The 15,868-nt window shown below is 43.1% G+C and overlaps 1 protein-coding gene across 1 annotated transcript in view; it reads left to right on the top strand.

Annotated features, from left to right (window-relative positions):
- KYNU (kynureninase) overlaps positions 1–15,868 on the top strand; it is an 88,711-nt gene that overhangs the window by 22,815 nt on the left and 50,028 nt on the right. Inside the window, exons 4-7 of the mRNA XM_075001566.1 lie at positions 9,276–9,337; positions 10,826–10,897; positions 11,924–11,998; positions 13,421–13,567. Coding sequence (XP_074857667.1) covers positions 9,276–9,337; positions 10,826–10,897; positions 11,924–11,998; positions 13,421–13,567 — 356 coding nt within the window. The remainder of the gene's footprint in view (positions 1–9,275; positions 9,338–10,825; positions 10,898–11,923; positions 11,999–13,420; positions 13,568–15,868) is intronic.

Here is a 15,868-nt window from a genome sequence, read left to right as displayed (position 1 = left end):
GTTGTCGGGCTCGCCCCGGCGCCACAGCTCGGAAATTCTTCAACAGTCTCCGTTGGGTCGCGCATGCACCGATGCGCGTCGGCTCTTCGCGCGCTTACGGTCACGTGCGCGATCCGGTCCCCGCCAGTTCCTTCTCAACCGCCAATGTCTGCAGACGGAATCCTCTCTGGCTCCAACGCCCGAGACAGATAAATCCTATTTTACTCGTGTTACTAGTTATAATATTAATAGTTAGCAGTTATATAATTATTATAGTTTTAGTTTACCCTGTTATAGTTCGTTTTAGAAGTAAAGACTGTTTTAAGGATTGCAGCGGCCGCCTCCGGGCGGGTCCACTAGTTTTGTCAAGCCTCGAAAGGCCAACTGTTGCTATTGTTTAGCAAATAGACTGTTAAGTGTGCTGTTAGCACCTAAGGACTCAGAGAGTTAAAATTTAACAATGTCGTCCCCCGGCTTTAAGAAGTGTGAATCTTGCCGGGAGGCCATGCCTGCTTCGGATGGCCACAGCAGATGCATCCGGTGCCTAGGGGAGACACACGTTCCCCAGAAGTGCTCCCATTGTTCCAAATTGACGAATAGGGCTAGAAAAGATAGAGAGATGAGGTTGAAAATGCTGCTCTTTGACAAAGCACTTCAACCTGCCTCATCAGAGAAGCCCCATAAGGAGGGCTCTTCAGGGTTGCACAAGAGGAAGGCTGCCTCTTTGACCTCCTCTGTGCAGAAGAAGAGAAGAGCTTCTCCTGCTCGATCCCTGCCCGTTACCTCTGGAAGTGGGATGAGTGAAACAAAGGGCCCGGGCACACTGGCTTCTTCTGCTGGGAAAGCCGCAGCGCGTGTACCCACCCAGGGGCCTACAGTTCCTAAGGAGACGGCACCGAGAGCCATGCAGGCACTGGACAGACCGGCACTGGCTACTGCGGCACCGAGCGAAGCACTCCCAGCGGCACCGGAAACGATGGCACCGAGGACAACAGCACCAAGGACAACAGCACCGGGAACCATGGCACCGGGAACGACGGCACCGGGAGCAGCGGAAACTAGCACGGCACCTGATACGGTGCCGAGCCCACCGGCACTGATAAGACCACCAGTGATGCCTGAAAGAGCAAAAGCTAAAGCAAAGACCATGCACCGCAGTCCCTCCCCTGAGGTAATTGCGCTACCATTATCGCTGCTATCACCACTGGAGATTTGACGAGCAGCAACACCTTCAGCCTGCCACAGACGTCCATCTCCCTTTCTTCACTCTCCATCATCTAGCAGAGACCCCTATGAGTATTCTCACAGAGGCTCTCCCCATACGTCGGTGTCATCTCGACAGTCACAGCATTCTCTACATCACCCTTACATCTTTGGGTCATGGTCCAGGTCCCCATCACCGGGCCCTTGTCCCTGTTGCTATGACCGCCACCATTATATGGGGCATCAACATAGGAGGTCGGCATCTCACCATAGATCTCCGTCAACTCCTCCTCAACGCCACAGTGCACAGCTTCCACCTGGGGGAACACCGCAAGTTTCCCAATCAGAGGCTGGATTGAAAGATTTTGAGCCTCACCTCGAAGCTTCAAAAGGACAACCATATCAATACAGCCAGGATCCCAAGGAAATGGAGGAGAGATACCACAGTGATGCCTCCTCATCCTCTCCAGACGAAGCGGTGGTTCCTGGGGACATTTCCCCCCAGATGACCTGAAACAATTCCAGGAGCTGTTCAAAAGGGTAGCTCAATCTCAGGACATTCAGGTGGCGGAAGTGCAGGAGAAGTACCATAAGCTTCTTAAAAACCTCAGGCCCCCGTCCTCTTCCAAAATAGCTATACCATTGGACGATGCAATCATGGAGGCAGCCACTAATATATGGCAAACTCCGGACTCCGCTCCTCCTACCAACAAAAGGGCAGACAAAAAGTACTTCATTCCTGCTAAAGGTATGGAATTCTTGTTTAGTCATCCACAGCCAAATTCGCTAGTAGTCGAATCCTCTCAACATAGATCCAAAACGTCCCAGTATAAATCCAGGGGACTGGAGAAGGATATAAAGAAACTGGATCTACTTGGTAGAAAGGCCTACTCGTCATCTATCCTGTTGCTTCGCATGGCTAACTATGCTGCCCATTTGTCGAACCACAATTTCGACAACTACTCCAAACTTACCGCCCTCATGGACTTCCTCCCGGAGGATAAGAAACCGATCCTTAAGGCGATTGTACAAGAAGGCTATGCGGCTTCTTGAGCAGGCGTCCAGATTGCATTAGATGTAGCGGACACAGCGGCCCGCGCCGTAGCCACTGCGGTTGTAATGCGCAGGGAGTTATGGCTTCACACCTCCAGCATTCCCAAGGAGCTACAAGTGAAAATTGCAGACCTTCCCTTGACAAAATAAAATTATTTGCCGAATCAACCGACTCAGTCTTACACTCGAGCAAAGACTCCAGAGCGACACTTTGGACTTTGGGGATATACACCCCACCATACAGAAGGAAAAAGTTTTATCCTCAACAACGCCGTTATGGTTACCAACCGCAACATGCCCATTTTCAATGGGGGTATGATCAGGGACGTCATCAACAATCACATTACAAGGGCCCTAGACGTCGACCTCAACAAGGCAAAGCCTCCTCAGGGCAAAATACAAGACAGCAGGTTTGCTGGGTATGTCAAGGGTCGCGAAACCAAGACCGTATCTCAGTGCCAATCTCAGTACATGTTCCATCACCGACTCAAGCCATTCTACCCACAATGGAAAAGCATCACTTCGAACAAGTGGGTATTGGAGATTGTAAACACGGGGTACACGATCTCCTTCCAGTCATTACCTCCACCAAATCCTCCCACTGCACCCCTTCTCAGAGACCCCTCTCACCTACCGGAATTAAGGCGGGAGGTGGACCACCTCCTATTCATAGGGGCGGTGGAGAGAGTACCGGAGCAATATCAAGGCAAAGGTTTCTACTCCAGGTACTTCCTGACAGAGAAGAAGACAGAAGGGTGGAGGCCCATTTTGGATCTACGGGCACTCAACCAATATCTACGCAAACAGCGCTTCAAGATGACTACGATGGCTTCAATAATTACGGCACTAGATGACGGAGATTGGTTTGCAGCCCTCGATCTACAGGATGCGTATTTTCATATTGCAGTTCATCCAGCGCACAGGCGCTTCTTCCGGTTTATTGTCGGCACAGATCATTTTCAGTACAGAGTCCTTCCATTCAGCCTCTCTTCAGCGCCCAGAGTCTTCACCAAGACCTTAGCGGTTGTGTCAGCATACCTACACAGACAGGGTGTTTTCATCTTCCCGTACCTGGACGATTGCCTGCTAAAGGGAGCGTGAGCAGCCAGGTGAACCTCTGATCTGCCAAGTCCATTAGGACAGGGTGCAGATACGGGCGGCCCTGAGGGAGAGTTTCTTCCATGCCCCCAATAGCCATTCCCAGGGTCTCCCAGCAGGGGCCTCAGGCCCACAGCTCTACCTCATCACTACCACAACTCCTCCCTTTCCCCCCTCAACTCTCCCAACCTCTGGATGCCTGGATGTCTGCTTCCCACCCTGGGAGGAAGGCCTCTCCCTTTACCTCCACTATGTTGTTCAGGGCATAGCACATGGACACAATCCCCCACATTCAGGCAGGTGAGCAGGCACTGAAAATGTGCCTTGAGGCAGGCAAAGGTGCACTCCACCTGCATCCAGACCCGACTGAGGCAGGCATTAAAGAGTTCCTGACTTGAGTCCAGATGGCCAGTATAAGGTGTCAGAAGCCATGGCATGAGGGGGTAGGCCATGTCCCCCACAATGCACAGTGGTATGTGCATGTCCCTGACTGCCAGCTCATGGAGGGGGACAAACATGTTCATCTCCCTCCTCTGGCACAGGCCAGAGTTGAGGAACACCTATGTGTCATGTGCCTGGCTCAAGCAACTGATATAAATGTCTGTGAAACGTCCACAGTGGATGGTCATGGAAAAGTACATGTTTCAGTTTATGTATTGGCCTTGCTATGGTCTGGTGCATGGATCAGGATGTGAGTCCCGTTGATAGACCCGATATAGTTTGGGAATCCCGGGGTTGCGAATCTGGCCATAACTGTGTCCGTCTCCCATATGGATGACACTACACAGCAGGTTGGTATTGATGACTGTCACAACCTGCAGAGGGAAGAGACTGAACACACACATCAGGGACTGGGTCCTCATCCCCCTACTGTCCCCTGCCCCCCGAGCTCTCCAGGAGCCCCCCTGAGAAGGTGCCCCCAGCAGTAGGGCTGTGCAAGGGTGGGATGGAATGGTTCCCCACGGATGGGACTTCTCCCCCACCCCAGCCCCACCCCAAACACACCAATCCCACTTCCTGAGAGTCCCCCTTTGGTGGGACACGCCCCCCCGGTGAAGTGACTTCAAAACAAGAGTGCCTCATGTCCACAAGAAGGGACCCAACAGTGGACTTCCCCACACCAAACTGGTTTCCCATGGAGTGGTAGCTGTCAGGAGTGGCAAGTTTCCAGAAGGCAATTGTGACCTGCTTCTCCATGACAGTGGCAGGCCACAGCTGTGTGTCCTGTCTCTGGAGGGCAGAGGCAAGCCAGGCACAGAGCTCTAGGAAGGTGTCCTTCTGCAGTAGAAGTTCTGGAGCCACTGCTGGTCATCCCACTACCCCATGACCAGCTGGTCCCACCAGTTGGAGTGGATGCAGTGCCTCCAGATCCACTTGTGTACCCGGGATGGGAGTAGGCTTGATTGTGACCATCTGGCAGCCAAGGTGAGTTCTGCAAATGTTATTTCAGGATTGCCTTCCATGCGGACGAGGAGGACAGCTATGAGGAGGTGCAGCAGATAGCTGAAGCACCTCTGTATGGGGCCAGCACAAGTCCATGGGCTGCTCAGGTGCCATGGCTTGCTGGAAACAGCTGTGGCTCCCAGGAAGCATTGAAGCACTGCTCTAGCAGCTGCACTGTATCTCATGGAGGTAGGCATGCCTCAGCATAGGCAGGAACTCCGGGGCGGGGGGAACTTTTTAAAGGCACAGCTCTCTGGGAGTCCGAGAAGGGATTGTTGGCCATGAGATCCTATCTGATGGTGTTCCAGGTGGCCGTTTTGTTGAGAGAGTGGCAGGGCAGATTGGCTGCTCGCTGTTGACGGTGTGGACCAACAGACCAATCCACTTTGCTGTCTGGCCACAATCTGTCCAACAAAAACTTCTGTTGATAGGTCACTCTAATCTAGACATAGCCCAAATGTTGAATGCAGGGCAGAAAGTAGGGAATTAAGATGATGTGTTCTGTGCTGCAGAGCGGGCAGATGTCTGTATTCCATATTTCACCATAAAAATCAGTGTTTTTTAAAACTATTTGTTTAACTAAAGGGAATATACACATCTTGAAGAGAATGGGTGAGTAGGAAATATAAATCTTGGTGTAGTTGCCATCTCATTTTGGATATTGCCAATCTCCACGCTGACCTGTTCCTCTTCAGAACATTCATAAAAGTGTTACAGTATATCTTATAAAGATTTGTGCTCATCTCTCACCAGAGACAAAATGTTTTGAAGTTGTTACACTTTTGTCCATTTTAAGTGGCATAAGCAATAAATGAAGATCAACACACCATTAAGCATTTTTTTCAGTTCTTCAGTGGACTGGATTATATAGACCTCCACAGCAGTGAAGGTTCATTATGTCCCCTTGTTCTCTCTTTTTTCATGGATTATATAACTGAGCTCTAATGTGTGGTTTGAGCTAGAATTTGGCATTAAGATAACCAGTCCAGCAGGATTTTATTTGTAGGAGATTTCCTTAGAACTAGTTTGCAGAATGTAAATGATTATTTCTTTGAAAAGAGAAAATTAAGATAATAACTCCCCCTTATAATGGATGAATTGTCAACTATCTAGACTAGTGATGTCTCCATAATATGGATTGATTATTTCAAGCTCTTTTGTTTCCTTTATGTATCAGTGAATAAGAGAAGTGAAGAAATATGAACAACACTGTGCTTAAAATGTTCTCCTTTAATGTGGTTTTTACAATTAAGCTTTTCCCCCAGCAACATGCAATGCTAAGTATATCAATGTGTGTCAAAGAGACAGGAAGAATGAATTCTGAGTTTTTTTCCTTTAGTAGGTTTAATGTGAAAATATAAAGAGAATTTTAAAACAGTTTATAGTTCATATTTACCATATTATAGAGGAGGAAGAATTACTGTAGCTTATTTAGAGAAGCAATAAGTGTGTGTTGTCTAGTAGAATTTATTCTGGGATGGACTAAAGGCGGTAAAGATTTTCTTTTGTCCAGTTAAAGGTTTATGGCTCTATAACATCTTGCTTATTAAATGTGCACAAATTTTCTTTTTACATGAAAGCTACAATGGTAAATATATTGTGAAATGCAGAGTCAAGGTCACTAGATGACAAAGTTCTTTTCTTTTCTTAAGCCAAATGACATAGCATAACTGAAATCTTGGCTTTTCCCTACTGTACTTTATTAAAACACCATAACCTTGGCAGGATCACCTTCTGATGAAATCAGACTAACCGTATTGCTCCTGTTGTACAATGTGCTCAGGCTGGTCTCTGTTGAGAAAAGACTGAGCACTGAGCAGATTTGTAGTGACTTTGAGGGATAAACTGTTTTCAAAATGGGAACATTTAGCTTTTTCCAATCATTGCACAAAATGCCTTTTTACTTATTCTGGTAAGAAACACACTCACGTTGCCATGGGTGCTAGCATATTTTTTATAGTGGAGGTGATGTGAGCAATTGAACAAAATTGCAAAGCCTGTATATAATGGAAACCACATTAAGATAGGGTGCACAGCATCCCCCACAATCCCAGTTCTAGCACCTATGCCTGTTGCACTCACAGAGGCAATGGGGTAAAATATAACTGGCAGGGGTTACCTCACATAATCAGGATTATTTCCAAAGTTGTAGTAAAGATGGTATGTTACAAATACTGCTTCCTTTCATTAGAGAAATGGTTTATGAAGCAGAATATATAGGGGTTTAGTCTGTCTCATTGATAATGTACTAAGTCAGGATATAACAATGGCAAACATTATTTTGTCTCTTGAAAGGCAGGTCTTTGAGTATAGTAAGAAAGATTGCTACAAAGATTGCTTCCTAAAGACAAGGCAGGTTATATAAATTGCAAGACACCAAGATTTACATGATAATTACAGTGTCATATTTAAATTAGGGTATTGACATTCAATTAACTATTTGGGTTTGTATCAAATAGTACAACATAACACATGAAGGCTACGTCTACACGTGCCCCAAACTTCGAAATGGCCATGCAAATGGCCATTTCGAAGTTTACTAATGAAGCGCTGAAATGCATATTCAGCGCTTCATTAGCATGCGGGCGGCAGCGGCGCTTCGAAATTGACGAGCCTTGCCGCCGCGCGGCGCGTCCAGACGGGGCTCCTTTTCGAAAGGACGCCACCTTCTTCGAAGTCCCCTTATTCCCATGAGCTCACGGGAATAAGGGGACTTCGAAGTAGGCGGCGTGCTTTCGAAAAGGAGCCCCGTCTGGACGCGCCGCGCGGCTGCAAGGCTCGTCAATTTTGAAGCGCCGCTGCCGCCCGCATGCTAATGAAGCGCTGAATATGCATTTCAGCGCTTCATTAGTAAACTTCGAAATGGTCATTTGCATGGCCATTTCGAAGTTTGGGGCACGTGTAGACACAGCCAAAGAGAAAAGATAGTTCTACTTCAAAGGGGCTCTATGTACTCACAGAAGTAGAGGGAGAGGTATCACTTCCTGGTGCCACCCCTTTTTCAGCCCCCATATTCCTACATAAAAATTAAGAATGTAATTAGTTCAGCTCTGAATGGAACTAACTCCCGGTAGCTTCCTTCTGCAGCTGCAATTGAGTCACCACATAGCAGCATGACACCTGCAGGACCACGCTGTCAAGAGAAAGAAAGGGTAGTAGAGAAGCCTAGCTTGGATGGAGATGGAGTATTTTAGTACTTACAGATGACCAAATTTCATGAGCATGTGCCCCACAAACTTCATAGTGCTTCAAACCTCTGCCCAAAGAATCTGGAAAGTCCACGTGGGGAATTCTTCAGGCCATATACATACTCTGTAGAAGCTTGTCCCAATTCCCTTCCTGTGGTAAAATGGGAGTTTGGACGACTTGTAAAGGGAGCTAGTGAATACCTACTTAGACAGTAAGGTCTTCAGGGGAGAGACCATCTACTATTTTGTTTGTACATTGGCCAACAAAATGGGTTCTCAATTTTGCTTCTTAGGCACTACTGTAATAAATATGATGAATAATAATGACAACAATGTCCGGAAAACAGTGCTCTGGAGGGCAATGAGTTGCATCATCATGGGATTGGAGTCCTTCTCATCTCCTTCTCTTCTTTGTGTCTGTATTCATTTTCCCCATCAAGCTATAGTCCTCTCTCATTCTTGTATGGCTTCTCTCTCTCTCTTCTTTTTTTCCTCAAGCCTGCCCTACATCTGTAGAGCTTATTAGGCAACTCAGACAAGCCCATTCTCCCACAAAAGACTGCTAATTCATCTCTAGGGTGTACAGCTGACTGTAATTCTTTGCAACAAAAGACATGAAACCAAAGCCAGAAACTGGTAATTTTTCATGTCTAAGCTCTCCCCTGTATAACACACAGCCCCTCATACTACCTCAAACCTCCCTGGCAGCTGAAAGGACTTTGAGAATTGGTTCATAAATAAGCAGCTAGAACAATATTGGAAAAATCCATTAGTTGTGCCTAAGGTTCCTATTAGCCTCCATATATCTATATAGTTATCTCAGAGATATATACTCAAAGCTGAATCCAAAAGCTTGGCTGTGAATAATAATGATTAATTATATTTAGCAAAAGTCTTTAATTTTTACTAAGGATGAATTTTAGCTTGGCATTGTAAGCTAACCACTTAAAATAGATGGTTTTCCTTAATATTATTAGAGACATACTTATGGCAAACATACTCAGTAGCTGAATTTGGCTAAAGTATTAATGGTAATAATAAATCAAACTCGTGGTTTGCTGGGAAATGAAGCTACGTCATTATAGCAAATAAGAGATATCAAAACTGAAAAATAAATATTTTTGTCAGACTGAGCCAGTGAGTCAGACAGGAGAACATTTTATTGCAGTGGGATGACATATCAAACATGTTTGCTGTCTGGTCTTTTGAGAGACATTGGCTGAAAACTGTGCCTTTACTTTTTACATCATTTTCCCAGACTTTGCACAGGGTGGAAAAAAAAAGAGAAACTTCTGTGTTATTACTTTTCAGGTGCTCAAAAGGAAGAAGTAGCCCTAATGAATGGTTTGACTGTTAATCTGCATCTCCTGTTGGTAAATTCATTCTTTTTGTCAGTGTTTAGTAAATCTGATATTGTCAAATTAACTTTAGTCCTTATATTTGGAATTTGAAAAGATTTTACTGTTCCTTTATGAATTCGTTAATAAAAATATTTTGTAGAGATTCCAGCAGGAAGCACAGAACAATGATCTCAGTGCCTCTTTCAAAAGGCTTAAAGATCAGGAACTGACACTTTCTGAATGTTCTGACCTATATCTCGATACATACAATGCCTTGCTCAGCTCATAGGAAACACAAGGCACAAGACCTGGGCAGCAAAGATGTTTTCTTCCACAAACATTTTAAGGACAAATCTGTTCTTTTCTCATGTTCAATGACTAAAGGGTAGCATTTAAGACTCTTGCTCAGGAGAGGTTTGCACACAAACCTATTATTTGCTTTTTGGGTTTCTACATGACTCTCCAGAGTGACATTTTGACAGTTCTGAAATTCCTCTCAAAATATCATAAGGGAGGAAGATTCTCATCTGCAGAAATGGAGGTGTTAACAATTTCCTTACAATGTTGAGCCCCAAAGGAATATCATATAGCTCATCACCTTGAGGACTCTTGTACATAAATATAGTAAACACTCTTTTCACTGGTAAATAATCCTTTCACTATTCAGCATGGAATTATAAATGTGGTTTCAATAAGCTCAGGTCACTCAGAAGCCCTCCCCACCCCCACCCCCACCCCCACTTCTGTGCCCAGTCCCAGATCCCACTTTTACTCAAGCTGATGAAAGGAATTCTGTCAGTGTGGATCCCACATGATGTGAGGAAGAAGGAAGTGGGTACACCATGGTCAGTGCTTGAGGAAGGAAATATCATTCAGCTTGGAGCTGTATTGTACATTTTTATGGACAATCATTATGGAAGTCACTTTCCTGGAGATGCAGTGATCCAGACAGGTACTGAGACAGTCTATGTGAATGGCCCAGGTTTTCAGCTGATCACCTATGTTTGGAGGTTAAGTCCTACAACCTTCATCATAGGAGCATGGAGTGAACACCACCAATGCTACAGAATGATGTAGAAACTATGCAGAAAGTTCAGCGATCTCTCTTCAGGAGTTGCTACAAGTGATATTCTGAAACATGGTGATGAAAGCAGTGGGGTGGAAATTTAAATTTCACTTGTATCTCTGATAGTAATTTGCTAGTATGACCTTCAGCAAATCATGTAGGGTGTAGCTCCACTGAAACTGGTGGAAATGTTGTCCTTAATTTCCAAAGTTTAGGATTTCACCCTTAGCCTCTCCATAGTACTACTTCCAAATCTGTAAAATAGGTACAATGTTATAAATATTTCTACATCAGTGAGTATTGTAAAAACTAAATATTTTTCAAAAGCTCTGGGATTATTTTGACATGGTCTACATAAGGCAGATAGTTTGTAATTTTCTTAATTTATACCTAGGGTTTAATTCTTTAGTCCTGCTTTAAGTAAATACTTAAACATATCTTTTTTTTTTTACCAGTTATCTTTTTTTAGCCCAATTCCAAGTCGCTGTAAAATTCTTCTAGAATCCAAAGCCTTTCCCTCCGACCATGTAAGAAACCTATATTTCATCATATTTTCTTTATTGTATCATATTTTGAAAGTGTATCAGTGGACTGATTTGGATTTATTAGCTAATTGTATCCAAGTAGCATTACAATAAAAATAAAAACTGTCAGATGCTTTTGAGCTCAGCATGTTTTACAGGCTCTAGTTTTATTCTTTTCATTCAAACAAAAATGTTACAAGATGAAAATATGGACTGGGTACATTGATTTGTTAGTCTTTTTAAAGACATTGAACAAACTGCTGGGCTAAATCAACAGAAGTTGTAGCTGTTTTCTTAATTTATATTGTGGTTTTACTTTAGGAAACCAAATCAATAGAAAACTTACAACATTAACACTTGTGTATCCCCAGACAGAGATGGAAATGCTTGTTTTTTAGCACTTTAAATTACTAGATCTAAACATAATTTGTGTGCTATGAAATAGGAGACAATAGTCTGTGCATCACAGCTTACATGAAATTAGTCTTGGAGTTTGTGGCCCAGTGCTACTTAATCATCAACTCAGTAAACTCTTGGAAATTGATAAGAAATTTTATCTTTAAGGCACAATAAAATGACTCCAAATATACATTCATAAAATTACTTGCAACAAAGATGGTAACATGAACTGAAGCTAGCCTTTATTCTAGGCAATAGAGCTCAACCTTCACCTCCAACTACTGCACTATAATTACTTTCCATATCACAGCATTTCTGACTATATTTGACATTATACTCCAAAAGTTATAGTATCTTTATTAGTAGTCGTATTTATAGTGCCATTGTATGCTAGGTGCCATTGAGTCATAGAACAGAGGACTGTACCTATTCCAAAGAGCCCTGGCTCACTGAAATGCCTGGGTGGTTTGGCCCCATTGAAGTTAATATGGCCAAAATTTGACTCATTAATTTTTTGAAAACTGTGTGTTTAACTTCCATACATTTACACTAAAAATTTCAGCCCTTTCTTTTAAGATCTCTCTTATTGTTTGTTTTTGCTCAGCTGGAATATGTGAAATTCTTTTGCAGTATGCAGTTGCATCTCAGCTTCAACTTCATGGACTCGATGTGGAGAAATGCATGCTCATGATACAGCCTCGTGAGGTTAGTGAGGAATATGCATATCAGAATTCTGCTCTCTTTGTTAACTTTGGCTGTGCGGGTTCATTTAATACAAGAATGGAGATGCTGTACCTCAAATTCTTTAACATCTGCTGTCACTTGTTATGTACATTCACCTCCTCTGACATTTTATTGTGCTTAAAATTGTCAGATAAAATTATCGGTTGCAACTAATTGTCTATTTTGATGCTCTCCAGAGATTTCTGACTTCAAACACAAACATTATTTTTGTTGTTGGAATGAAATCGCTGACCTTGCCTCTTAGGGACATTGATTTTGGTATATTTTCTGATTTTCCATAACACAATATGTTCCTAAAAATGCAAAATTCAGAAGCATCACCATGTATTCTCCTTACAGCTTTCTTTCTTCATAGATTTATCTAAAGACATCATACTGGTTTTTTAGTACCAACACCTAAGGAAAATGCTGCTTCAAGAAACAGTTAAATCAGATCATTCTGAGAGATTGCATTATCATCCCTTTTCGAGGTGAAGAACTTTGCACCTAACTGTCACATGCATTTTAAAAGTCTGGGTGCTGTAATCTGTGAGGGGAGAGAGTCTGCTCCTGAATCCTTCCTTCATAGATGTTCAGAGATTGTTAAAATAGTGGCAGTTGGGTAAAATTTGCCAAATTGTAAGCAACTTCTTTGCAGTAGCAAGTTTAATTTCCTTCCAAGTTTTTATTGCCGAAGGTGATCCCTAGATAGTGGTGTGTTTTTAAAGTGCTACTTTGGTAAGAAGAATTGTTGGGGGAAGGAGGTGGAAAATATCACTACAAAGCATAAAAATTAGAATTATTCTGTTTAAAATTACTTAATATTTAACAAAGAGGAAGCCGTGCTAGTCTATATGTCTTTAAAGTGCTACTTGACTGCTTTTTGTTTTAATATTTAAATATTTCAGGTTTTGGAATTTTGTACTTATTATGTCAGACTCACTTTTTTTTTAATATAAATATGGCAGATTCAGAATAACTTCCCATGGGGACCTGAAAGGTACTGAAAATTAAGCGTGAGACCTAACAGACAGCTTTTAAGCCTTGTGGGTGTCTTGATTTTCAAATGTCACATAAAATCATTATGCATTCTGTTTGCACCAAGATCTTTTTATATTGTAAATTAAATCTGTCTGAAATATTAAGAGGAGTGAATCATGTCAGAAATCTAAATGAATGTTTTTAAGACTCTACCACCTTGAAAATAAGTTGCTAATGATTTTTTCTTTTTTGAAAGGCTATTTCCTGCTTCTTCCTTTGTAGATCATTGCTCTGCTAGAATACACTTTTAATCTCCATATGCAGGCAGCACAGCACATTGTAAAATATAGATTACAAAATAAGAAATGACAGTTTCATTACTGCCAGGGTAGATGTAAAACATGTACTTTAACTTTATTTTAGGGGGAGGAGACCTTGAGAATTGAAGATATCCTTGAAATAATTGAGAAGGAAGGGGACTCTGTTGCTGTAATTCTCCTGAGTGGAGTTCAGTACTACACAGGACAGCTGTTTGACATCCCCAGAATAACAAAGGCTGGCCAAGAAAAGGTAGAATTGTTCCAAGGCTGCTTCTCCAAATTCAATTTTAAATAACCCTTTCCCATTTTCCCTATAAACAGGACAAGCATGTAACCTCTTTGGGGGTCTGTCTAAATCACTCTAAATGGCTATAGAAAGTTGTAACCATTATACTTTCATTTTGTATAAATATCTTATACAGTATCTTAAGAAATCTTCAGAGTTAAATTAAATTATTAAATTCTGCAGGGTTCTTCCTTTTGATTTCTGAATGGGGAAGGAAATGATCATCTCAAACTCTGTTTCAAACCTACAGCACTGTGTGTTCTTCTGTGTAAACAGAATTTAGCTATGGTCTCTCAATACTCACTTGCTCACTGGCAGTTTCTATAACAGCCTATTGTCTCCAGTCAGCAGGGCAAGGCGAGTTCCCTGTGGAGCTGACAGCTTCTGACTCAGCTGATCAGTTAACAGGAGACAGGCAGGATACTGCTTATATCACCTGTATGAGGAGACTTGTTTTCAGTACCATGACTCAGCCTTGGAAACTTGCAGCCAGAGTACTAGAGACTTACAGTGAACATATCTAAGGGATTCTTTTAACCATCTTGATCATGCAGGGAAGGTAGAGTCTTAATTAAGTTTTCTTATCAGAAGAGATCAGCAAACTTATCAGGAAACACATTTTTCATTGGATGTATCTTTTCTGGACTAAGATACTCAAGGAATTAACATACTGAATGTTATTAGATTCTTACAAACCTGCAATGTAGCTGGATATGAACAGTTAACCCTTAGGAGGCCTCAGCAATGATCACAAAGGGTATTCGTCACATTTGGTTGGTATACTTTCTGTCTTGCCTCTGTTGATCCCATTGGGCACCAGTGCAGATCCATGAATTAGCTGTAGTGGCCATGGCATGAAAACACTGAGTGAACCCACTCCATCTGGCAATATTTTTTTTTCTAAATGCAATAAAAAGTTTCTTTCCCTTGTTCCAGAAACAGCAGCGTCTGCCTTTCACCAGGCTCAAACCTAGACACAGTGTCCTCATTACAGCTTATCTGTGGATTTGTGTATATGTGTGTAGTCACATGTTTTATTACTAGTATTTGATTGAAAGAGGACAGTATAAGAGGGGTATCTGTGTTAGTCTGTACCTGCAAAAACTACAAGAAGTCCTGTGGCATCTTATAGACTAATAGATTTTTTTGGAGCGTAAGCTTTTGAGGTCAAAGACCCACTTTGTTAAGAGGACAGTGAATTTCCAGCAGTCATCAGCCGTGTCTACACATGCACGCTACTTCGAAGTAGCGGCACTAACTTCGAAATAGCGCCCGTCACGGCTACACGCGCCGGGCGCTATTTTGAAGTTAACTTCGATGTTAGGCGGCGAGACATCGAAGTTGCTAACCCCATGAGGGGATAGGAATAGCTCCCTACTTCAACGTTCAACGTCGAAGTAGGGACCGTGTAGTCGTTGCGCATCCCCTATACTTCCCCTATATAAAACTATGGTACACCCACATCTCGAGTACTGCGTGCAGATGTGGTCTCCTCACCTCAAAAAAGATATATTGGCATTAGAAAAGGTTCAGAAAAGGGCGACTAAGATGATTAGGGGCTTGGAAAGGGTCCCATATGGGGAGAGGCTAGAGAGACTGGGACTTTTCAGTTTGGAAAAAAGGCGATTGAGGGGCGATATGATAGAGGTATATAAAATCATGAATGGTGTGGAGAAAGTGAATATAGAAAAATTATTCACCTTTTCCCATAATACAAGAACTAGGGGACACCAAATGAAATTGATGGGTAGTAGGTTCAAAACTAATAAAAGGAAATTTTTCTTCACACAGCGCACAGTCAACCTGTGGAACTCCTTGCCCGAGGAGGCTGTGAAGGCCAGGACTCTATTAGGGTTTAAAAAAGAGCTTGATAAATTTTTGCAGGTTAGGTCCATAAATGGCTATTAGCCAGGGATAAAGTATGGTGCCCCAGCCTTCATAACAAGGGCAGGAGATGGATGGCAGGAGATAAATCACTTGATCATTGTCTTCTGTTCTCCTTCTCTGGGGCACCTGGCATTGGCCACCGTCGGCAGATGGGATGCTGGGCTCGATGGACCTTTGGTCTGACCCAGTATGGCCATTCTTATGTTCTTATGTTCTTATCCCGCAACTTCGAAATAGCGGGGTCCGCCATGGCGACCATCAGCTGAGGGGTTGAGAGACGCTCTCTCTCGAGCCCCTGCGGGGCTCTATGGTCACTGTGGGCAGCAGCCCTTAGCCCAGGGCTTCTGGCTGCTGCTGCGGCAGCTGGGGATCCATGCT

This window comes from Carettochelys insculpta, chromosome 8 (genome assembly GCF_033958435.1).
Source record: "Carettochelys insculpta isolate YL-2023 chromosome 8, ASM3395843v1, whole genome shotgun sequence".
Lineage (NCBI taxonomy): Eukaryota > Metazoa > Chordata > Testudines > Carettochelyidae > Carettochelys > Carettochelys insculpta.
This window is presented reverse-complemented; position numbering and strand designations above follow the sequence as displayed.